At 41.9% G+C, this 10,825-nt stretch overlaps 1 protein-coding gene across 1 annotated transcript; it reads left to right on the top strand.

The window, feature by feature from the left end:
• Positions 1–396: 396 nt before the first annotated feature.
• BAG1 (BAG cochaperone 1) lies at positions 397–10,217 on the top strand. Its single transcript, XM_079113276.1, has 7 exons — positions 397–573; positions 2,443–2,571; positions 4,426–4,508; positions 6,124–6,237; positions 8,421–8,528; positions 9,357–9,419; positions 9,970–10,217. Exons 1-7 carry the CDS (start codon positions 537–539, stop codon positions 10,057–10,059), a joined length of 624 nt encoding a protein of 207 aa, XP_078969402.1. The 5' UTR covers positions 397–536; the 3' UTR covers positions 10,060–10,217.
• Positions 10,218–10,825: the final 608 nt, after the last annotated feature.

Below are 10,825 nucleotides of genomic sequence, written 5' to 3'. Positions count from 1 at the left end.
TAAGGTGACTGAAGCGGGACCTTGGCTTAGTGGGTGGGGCTAGAGGAAGCTTTAATGGATAGGGCGGGGCAAGAGCGGGACCGGTTCCGAGGGCGTGGCCAGCAGGCCGGGGCGGGGCCAGGAAGTAACGGGTGGGGTTGCAAGACTAGCGCCGCTCAGCTCCCACCGCTGGGCGGTCAACAAGCGCGGGCCTGGCGGAGCGGGGCGGCGCGCGGAGATCGCGAGGCGACCGGGAGCGGCTGGGCCCCCGGCGGCGCGCCCCTCGGCCGGGCGGGGAGCCGCGCCAGTCGGAGTCCCAGGCCGAGCGCGGCCTGCCTCGCTCGCAGCGTCCGTCTGTCCGGAGTGCAGCCAGCGGGCATGACCGATCCACCAGGGGCGCCGCCGCCGCCGGCGCTCGCAGGCCGCGGGTGAAGAAGGTCCGTCCCCGCTCAACCCGGAGCGAGAAAGTGACCCAGGTTGAGGAGGTGCCCCGGGGCAAGGAGGTGACCCGGGCGGAGGAGGCGGTCCTGACAGAAGAGGTGACCCAAACCCAGGAAATGGCGGCAGCCGAGCTCTGCGTGACCATCACCCACAGTGAGTGATGGTGACTGACTCCGAAGGCCCCAAGGGGTCTGTGGGTTTGACCATGTGCCTCCGGAAGTGTATGTGCCTGTATTTGTCCTGCGTCCGGAAGTGTGGATTCTTGGCTGAGTCCGTGGGCCAGCTTTGTCTGGGTCTTGTGTCAGCACACCCTTCTGTGTGGCCAGTGTATTTTGTCTCTAACGATTTGTTGAATCGTGGATGTTGGAGCGTGTTCGCACATCTTGGGCTTAGTTGTGTTTGTGTGCCTGCACAGTTATTGTGTGTGGCTCGTTGTGCCAGGCTTGTGTTGGGCCACGTTATGTCAGACTGTCGTGCTTTGGACACCTATATGTGTGATGAGTCTAAACTTTGCGCGTGGTGGACTATTCATTGTTTATTGAGTGCTTTTTCTATGTTGGATGGTGCGTGCCCGCTGTTTGAGTGGGTCTAAGCATTAACTCTGGGCATCTCTTGAAGTTGACTAAACAATGTTTGTACACTGGAGAACTGAGTAGATGAGGTTTTTTCCAGAACCAGCTAGGGGAGATCCGATTGCCTCAAACCTAGAAACTAGGATTCTAGATCCCACAGTTTTGAATGACATTGAAATAAATGTCACCTTTATAGGCATCTGGTTTCTCCTCTGTGAAAACCCTTGTCCTCTGCCCAGCCCAATCCCATCAAGGAACTGTTGGGAGAGCTCAAGACGTGGCATAATGCACTGGACACAGGCTACCTGCTGACTTTTCATTTACTTGCTTGAGAATTGGCATCTGCATTTTGTTTTGTTTTAATCTCTTCTGTTTGACTATATTCATTCATTCCTCTTTACTGAGCACAAACTATGGTGTACCTAGGTGTGCTCATTGAGAGAAACTTGGAGGAAAACATTCCCTTGCCCATTACAGCAAGAGAGACAAAAACAGAAAAATACAGAGTTTAGGGCAGTCAGACCATGGGAGGCAGATAGCTTTTGATGAAAAGTGTGGACTTTGGAATCAGATGGATCTAAGGCCAAATTCTGACATCCCCTCCCCTGTTTAATCTCCATAGGAAAGTTGTTTCTGGTGTGTGTGTGTCTATGTCTGTGTGTTGGGGCTCTTGATTGAACCCAGGACCCTGCATATGCTAGACTCTCCCCACTGAGCTAAATTCCTAGCTCTTCATAAAGAAATCTTTTTTTTTTTTTTGTACTGGTGATTGAATTGAGGATTAAGCTTTACTGCTTAATGACATCCCCAGTCCCTTTTAATTTTTTATTTTGAGACAGTCTCACTAAGTTGCTTAGGGTTTCGCTGAATTTCTGAGGCTGGCCTTGAATTTATGATCCTCCTGCCTCAGTCTCCCAACTCTCTAGGATTATAGGCACGTGCCACCATGCCAACTCATAGAATTCTTAATTGGGCTGAACTAAGTTTGCTTATCTGTGAAATAGGGAATGATAGGTAGTACCTACTCATGGGACTGCTCTGAGGATTAAATAAGATACTGAATAAAATGAATCTAGTACAGCTTCTACCCTTAAGAGCTTAACATGTTAGCTCTCATTACAATTATTCACTCTTAGAGTGGAGGAAACAAAAATCCCTGAGCAGGTCACTAGAGGAAAGCTGGGCAGATATCAGTAGGCACTTTGGAGTAGCTAGCATTTGAGCTGGCCCTTGAATGCTGGGTAAAATAAATGTAATAAAGTCTCAGCTTTTATTGTTTTCTGTGAAAGAGTTATCTTCATCAAAGGCTTTTTTTTTTTTTTTTTTTTTTTTCTTTCTCTTTTTGGCAGTACTGGGGATTGAACCCAGGGCCTCATGCTTGCAAGGTAAGCACTCTACCAACTGAGCTATCTCCCCAACCCCTAAATGCTTTTTTAAATTTTCTTTCTAGACAATGAGAAGTACGACCTTCATGTTACCCCACAGCAAGGCAGCAGTGAACCAATTGTCCAAGACCTGGCCCAGGTTGTTGAAAAGGCCATAGGGGTTCCGCTGGCTTTTCAGAAACTCATATTTAAAGGTAGGGCTTTTTCTTCTTATTTTGAGCCTTAATGGCTAAGGGACAGATTTAAAACAGCTTAACCTTACCTAATAGTAATTCTTTCAGCTTTCAAACTGGGACAATTTTTATTTTTGTTTACTCATTCCTTTAAAAATGTTATTGAGGACCTGCTATATACTGGACTTTTCAAACATCTGAATAGGTATTAGGTTTGAAGTAACATTATAGAAATCTTACCTTTTTTTTTTTTTTTTTTTTTTTTGGTATGAGATTGAACCCAAGGGCGCACTGAGCTACATCCCCAACCCCTTTTATATTTTATTTAGAGACAGGGTCTCGCTGAGTTGCTTAGGTCCTTACTAAGTTGCCAAAGCTGGTTTGAACTCACAATCCTTATGCCTCAGCCTTTGGAGCTGCTGGGATTACAGGAGTGCACCATCATGCCTGGCAAAATCTCATAATTTCTGATAAAACATATGAGCAGTCTTCTCTGGATAGGTTAGATCTTTTCTCTGTTGTGTTCACTTGGTATCCCCTACCACTTCTGCACAATTTGTATTGAAGTTACTATTAAATGACTTTTTAATTGTTCAACAACTGATTTCTCTTGTTAGGATTACAAACTCCAAGAGGTCAGAGATACTGCTACATTTCAGTGCTTGGCATTGTTCAGACTCAGAAGTTTTGAACTTGGATGTGGCAGGTCATTGGATGATGCTGATTTCCACTAGTACTCACCCAGTCCCCACTCCTGTCCTCTGCCTTCCTGCTCCCATAGGAGCCCTTTATTCTGATATTTGATAGAGACAGATAGATCTCTTTGGGCGTCCATCATTATAAAGAACTTAGTAATAGGAAGCATATTTATTTATTTGCTTATTTATTTTGCAGTGCTGGGGATTTATTTAATGTAGGAGTATTCTACCACTTTGCCACATACCCAGACCTTTTTATTTTATATTTTTTATTAATTTTTAGACAGGGTCTAAGTTGTCCAGACTGGCCCCAAACTTTCAATCCTGCCTTAGCCTCCCACATAACTGGGATTACAGGCATGGGCCACCAATGTCCAACTTTTATGTATGTTTCATAGTGCAACTCCTTGTCTGTTCTTTTTTAAAACATTTTATCTCTGAATTACAAAGTCAACAGAAATTTGTGTTTTAAAACAAAAGAAAGCACAAAGAAGAAAATGTTTCCCTGGACAAAAGCTTGTTTTTTCTTTCTCTATGCTCAGGATCAAACTCAGTCATCTACCACTGATTTACATCCCTAACCCCTCCATTTTATAACTTTTCTTTCTTACAATGTTAGGTCATCAACATTCATTGTGGCATTAATTACCCTGAAACATGGACTTTAATAATTACTAGTCTTCCCTCCCTCCCTTCCTTCCTTCCTTTCTTTTTTGATGGTGGTAGTGAGAATTGAATCCAGTCAGGGGCACTGAGCTACATCCCCAGTTGTTTTTATTTTATCTTGTTATAGAGCCTTGCTGAGTTGCTGAAGCTGGCCTCACACTTGGCAATCCTCCTGCCTCAGCCTCCAGAGTTGCTAGGATTACAGGCATGCACACGGCTCAAAGTCTTGTATTGCACTGATGTGTCATTCCCCTATTCCTGAATATTTGGCTCTTTGTAGTTTCTCACTATTAGAAGGTTGTAGTGAATATTATTGTGTAAGTTATTGTGTGGTGTGTATGTTCAGTTATATCTAGAAGTGAAATTACTGGGTTGACACTTTCAAAAAAGGTTATACCAATTTATCTCTTCTCATTAGGGAACACACTTACATATTTTCTGGACCTTTGCTGAAATCTATTTCAGTGTTATACATTTGTTACAACCTGGCATACCTTTCTTCTCTTTTCAGGAAAATCTTTGAAGGAAATGGAGACACCATTGTCAGCACTTGGAATACAAAATGGTTGCCGGGTCATGTTAATTGGAGAAAAGGTAAATTGCTTTTCCACCAGAATTCCTCAGCATCAAATGACTAAAAGTCTTTTGTACATGTCTATTTAGAAAGCCAAATTGGGGATCCAGACTCTGCATTGGTGAAACGCTTCTTTAAACAAAATCTGTGTTTGATGGAATTACCAGTTTTGTTCTGTTGTTTGTACCTTCCTTCTTGTGTTGAGGAGGATTTTTGCTCTAGGAATTAGGAACTTTTGTGTTACCTCAAATAACATGGCTTTTGTTTTGTTGATGGAATCTCGGTTTGATTAAAATGGTGCCTAGACAGGCCTTATTCGAATTGGAATTTGCAAGAGAACTTTATGTTGAACCTGCAGATGTTAAAGTACTTAAAGTACCACATACCAGTTTCAAGAGCCTGTTTCCTTTTAACCATCCATTTTACTAAAAAGTCTCCCAGAAGGGGAAAACCCTCTTTGACAAAAAGAAAGTTTCAGACTAAAGAACCGAGGGGGAAGAAAGAGTCACTTGGTGATAGGTGAGGGCAGTGGTCCTTGAGGTGATGAGATAACGCTGTGGCCATCCCTGCATTGTGACACAGTGGAATTGTTAGGCATATGAAGTTTCCTTACTTTGAGTGAGGTGGCTAAGTGGGGGTGGGGGGGCAGATATTAACAAAGTGGAGACAAAATCTAATCCAGACAGAACTGCCAATAGACACAGACTCAGGATTTGGCCACAAAGAGAAATGGACACTTGAAGATAGTATAGCAAAACAGGAACCAGTTGTTTAGGTGAAAGAGGGAAAGTAATCTAAATTTCTTGCTGAAGGCTCCAGGAGAATGGCGATGAGCATCAGACAGAATCCATGGGTTGATTTTGAAGAAGTGATAGGACCTCCAGTTGGTACTGTCACAGAGTGTGTAAAGCCAAATCTGAATTCCATACTGCTCCATCTTATCTGGGCTCTGTGACCTTAAGTTATTTTACTACATTAAGCCTCAGTTTCATTATCTATAAAACAGTACCTCCCTTCTAAGGTTGTGGTAAAACAATACAAGTAACATGCTTACAATAGTGCCTACTATGTAGGGAGTGTTCAATGAACGTATTCAGCATTGGCTTCCTTATATTGATTAGGAAAACTCAACTGGAGGGTGACATTTAGGATTCCATTTAAAAGGAATAGTCAAATTCCATCCGTTTTGCCATTTTTACTCCTTAGAGGTATTCACAGTAATTTGTTTGCCCTCCAGTCTCACTGTTGATCAGCCCAAGCGGCTGAATCTGGCACTTGGATTGGCTTCATTCTCTTAGTTCTAGGTGCCAGGATGTTCACTAGAATGTTGACTTAACATCTTCTCTTTGAACTAGAGTCTTTGTAGATAAAAAACCTTGACATATAACCCCTTTACTTGCTTTTGAAGGAGGAGCAGAGTTAAGACCTTTCTTTCAAGGTGAGCAGTTTTTCTTATGATAGAGGCTACTTGATGATGACTTGATAACTTGAGTCTTGATGACTATTGCTGATTTTGTATTTTTCAGTGCCAGGGATCAAACCCAGTGCCTTGTGCTATGCAAGTGCTCTACCATTGAGCTATACCCCTAGCCCTGATCTTGGTGATTAGTGACTTCATTTTATTCATCATTTTAGAACAGTCCAGAGGAAGAGGCTGAACTGAAGAAGCTAAAAGATTTGGAGAAGTCAGTGGAGAAGATAGCTGACCACCTGGAAGATCTGAATAAAGAACTCTCTGGAATCCAGCAGGTAACTTCCCTCATAAATTTTTGACTTCTCTAAGAACTTTGTGGATATAATGTGTGATTACAAGGGCAGGCTCTGCATTCAGACACCTTGGAATCAGATCCTTGCCCCTCCCCTCCCCTCCCTTCCCCTCCCCTCCCTCTCTCTCTTCTTCCCTCCTTTTCCCTTCTTCTCTCTGTCCAACAAGCAGTCTACTGCACTACATCCCTAGCCCTGTGCCTTTTCTCTTACTTTGGACACATTTTTCTCAAGTTCCTCATCTATAAAAAGGAATAATAGTGGTATTTCCCTCTTAGGGTTGTTGTGAGAATTAAATACTATAGGCTGAGACTGACACATACTAAATGCTTTCTAAGTATCATTTTCATTGTTATGTCAAACCCCAGCTAACATCCATTTGTGCTTATAAGAGAGCACATGTGTGCCTACAGTCCCAGTGACTTGGGAGGCTGAGGCAGGAGGATTGCACGTTTGAGACCAGCCTCAGCAACTTAGCTTGACCTTTAGCAAAAAAAAAAAAAAATCCTTAAAAGGGACTGGTGGGGCTGGGGATATAGCTCAGTTGGTAGAGTGCTTGCCTTGCAAGCAAAAGGCCCTGGGTTCAATCCCCAGCACTGCAAAAAAAAAAGGACTGGTGATGTAGTAGTGGTAAAGTACCCGTGGGTTCAATCCCAAGTAACAAAAAAAAAAAAAAAAAAAAACCCAGGGAGTGGAGAGTGAGAGCATTTGCCGCATTATTGTCTGAATTTTTTCCTCACTGTTGCAATGTATTTAGCAGGGCAAGGAATATTTGGTTGAGTCATAGAAGCTCCAAATTGAACTTGATCTTAGGGGGTAGGGATGGGGATCATTCTATTCAAAACCTCATTTAGAAATGTAGTACTGAAACCCAGTAAAGATTAGGAGTAACCCAAGGCCACCTACTTCTTTTTCCCCTCATTTTATAACATAATAGGTGTGTATTTGTGTATTAATTATATAAGTGATATGATAGTTGTATTAAAGTTGTAAACACATAATCCCTATACACTATGTAGTAATATGGAAATTAAAAATTAGCTGTAAGGCATAAGCCAGTAAGTGGCAGTCAGAATTTGACTGCCCAGGCCTGTCAGACCCTAAAGCGTGTGCTTTTAATATCTGCCTTTTGTGTGCAAGTCTGTACCTGTGATTCAGAGATAACCATTACTAAAACCTGAAATGTGTTTTCTTTAAAATTTTGATATAATGTTATATATACTTTGTAAAATATTCTTTTATTAGAGTTTTAAAAACTGAACATTTTCTTACATCATTAAAAATGGTCATACTGGGGCTGGGGGTTTGGTTCAGTGACAGCACTTGTCTAGCATGTGTGAGAACCTAGATTTGGTCCCTAGCAGTAGGGGAAAAAATGTCTAAAAATAGTCATATTTTTTTCAAAAATTGTATATCTCATCATGTTTGAATGTATCATGGTTTACCTAACCTAGTCTCTTTGTTTAACCCCTAACATTATTTTTATCATTATATATAATGCTTCTTTGAATGTCCTTGAACATTAATCTTCTTTGGTTATTTCCAAGTTTTGTTTGTAGAACACATTATTTGAGTTGGAATTGCTGGATATTATTTGAAGTTTTTGCTCATGTTGTCAAATAGGCATCTAGTTCTTGGCTTTGGCATCCTCAGAGATTTTTGCTTTCTACCTCTTGTGACCAAGTAACTGGTCAAGAGGCCACACAGTAGGAATAAACAGCAAGAAATCTAATGAAAATAATTGCTACTGCCATTTGTTAGCATATGTCTTTGCCATGAGTTTTATTAAGCAACTGTATATATCCCCCCTTTTCTTCACAGTAACCCTCTGGGATGTGGGTACCTTAATCTGTTTTTAAAATGAGGACACTAAAGCATGGGTAGTTGAGTAACTTGCTCAAGATCACAAGAATCCTGGGCAGTCAGAATTTGAGCCCAGGTCTGTCAGACCTTAAAACTGGTGCATTCTTTCATTTCCTCTCTCTTTGCTGGGAATTGAACCCAGGACCTCATATTTGCTAAGCAAGCTCTCTATCACTGAATACATCCCATCACCCAAACACGTGCCCTTAAAGTCTGCCTCTTTATGGTGGTGAACACAGTGTGTGGTCACTTCATTGGTATTGTGGCATAAGGAACCCTTGCAATAATACATTATTTCTCCACAGGGTTTTCTGGCCAAGGATTTGCAAGCCGAAGCTCTCTGCAAACTTGATAGAAGAGTAAAAGCCACAATTGAACAGTTTATGAAGATCTTAGAGGAGATTGACACAATGGTAAGTAAATATAAAGTTTAGAATAACTAGTTTTCTTTGACAATATATCAGTTAATTTCACTTTTTCAGTAATCTACTCCTAATGTCTAAGCAAACTCATCACTTGAGGATATTGAGCATCTGCTACTATGTGCCAGACTCCATGTTAGGTCCTGGGTGAATACACAGACCCATATAACAGTTGCTGGTTTCTAAATACTCAGCTCGCCAACATAGGGCTTTTGTCATATACATATATATAAATAGAACTAGCATCTGCAATCATGAAGCTAAGACCCAAGTAGTACATGATCTCATGGTCAAAGAAACAGGGCTTTGTTTTCCTTGTTACACAGGTGACTTGTGATTACACTGAGCTCATTTACTATTCTAAATTCATCTGAATCTGGATTTCATGAGACCATTGAATCATTAACCACAGGTTCTTTTTTACACAAGGCAGTAATGGTGTTTCTAACTTGAAGGTGAACTTCTTTGGGCGTGGAACTCTTATGTAGTAAAAAAATATATATATATCAGAAGGTACTTTTCCTGGCACACTGGGCTCATGGTCTGACAAGGGCATAGTATCTATATATAGAAAACTGTGAAAGAACAGAGCCTGTGTTACAGATAAGTTTTTATGGCCCAGACATTGAGACCAAAGGTGTTTTTAGGACTGAGAGCCATAGGAAGGGCCCTACAAAGTACAGACCTGGAGAAATGATCCCTTAAAATTCACATGTCATTTGCATTAGTGACCTGTGATCTGTTTGGCTTATTGTTTTCTTTTTTACATATCTCACATCATTGTCACTGAAGGTTATATGTCAACTTTTTCTTCCATAGATCCTACCAGAAAATTTCAAAGACAGTAGGCTAAAAAGGAAGGGTTTGGTGAAAAAAGTTCAGGTGAGTTGTATGATAGTACCTGACAAACTGTTATGTGTTGGGGTTTATGTCTATCTGTTCAAAATAGGAAGTGTAGAAATGTGGTGTTTGGCATGAGTTTTGTTGTTGCTGTTTTTCAGCATGAACCCAGAGCATCAGAGAAGAGCCCCCTTTGTGTCTCTTTAGTTATATTTGAATTTAAACTATTTAGGGAGAAAGTTCACTGAAGAGCGGATAGGCTGATACCTTACACAATTCCAGGAGGCACCATTTGTGTGTACAGTATCCTTCGTTGTATTGTTGCAATGTCAGTGGCCCTGAGGAAAGACTCTGTCCATACTTCCTCTGGGGGAGTTGTCAGCTTAGTGCATGGTCAAAAACCCTGGCCCTACATTTTCCTCTCCCTCCTTCCTTTACCTTGGAGCCCAGGATGGGGACCCATCTCCATCCTTGCAGAGCCTATTTAGAGTCTCATTCATGAGTTTCCCAGAGTGACTGAGTAATGAACTTTGTGTGAGCAATGATTGGCTAGCCCTGGAAGGGCCCTCACTGCCATGTGTCTATCTTTTAGGCATTCCTAGCTGAGTGTGACACAGTGGAGCAGAACATCTGCCAGGAGACGGAGCGACTGCATTCTACAAACTTGGCCCTTGTTGAGTGAGGTGCAGTGGAGACAGGTGCTGACTGAAGAACAGCTCTGTCCTCTCTGGAACAGAAGTTGCCTATTTCTCCAGGGCTGTTAAAGGCAACTGGCCAATTATCAATTTTCCTACTCCCACACCACTTCTCAATGAAAAAGTACTATCTTTGCAACCTTAAGTAGAGCTCCTGTTTTCTTATTCTGTTTCTGTGTGGCTATACAATCCAGCAGGTGCTCTTTTGACCTTCAGGTGCTTTCTTTAGGCTGGTAAGATCTCTTGGGTGTACTGACCAGGTCCCAGGTTTATAGGGCATCCTGGTCTTCAGACACTTAAGTACTTTCTTGACCTTGTAATTCCAGAGTCCTATAGATGTAAAACAAAATTATTAGTAAGGAATGTTGAGAATGTTTTGGAACAGGTGTTTTACACATAGGTAATCCAGTGTCCTTTGTGACTTAATTCCAGAACATCTGACTGGATTGAACAGGTGTTTTACACATAGGTAATCCAGTGTCCTTTGTGACTTAATTCCAGAACATCTGACTGGATTGTTGGTTTAAAGACCCTGTCCTCACTTCCCTGTGACCCTGCCCAGACTCAGGTCTTGAGATACTAGGGATCCATTCCTGGATGGGTGGTTGGTACATGGACTTCCTTGTCCGTGAGCAAATCCTCAGTGTGTTTAGTGTTGACTTGAGTATTTGTTTGAAACTAGGCTAGAGCCATGGCTCAGGAAGGACAAGGAAGGGGAGCCAGAATAAATAAAGTAGGAAGGGTAGAAAGCTG

Source organism: Sciurus vulgaris (assembly GCF_902686455.1).
Source record: "Sciurus vulgaris genome assembly, chromosome: 15".
In the NCBI taxonomy this organism is placed as follows: Eukaryota; Metazoa; Chordata; class Mammalia; order Rodentia; family Sciuridae; genus Sciurus; species Sciurus vulgaris.
This window is presented reverse-complemented; position numbering and strand designations above follow the sequence as displayed.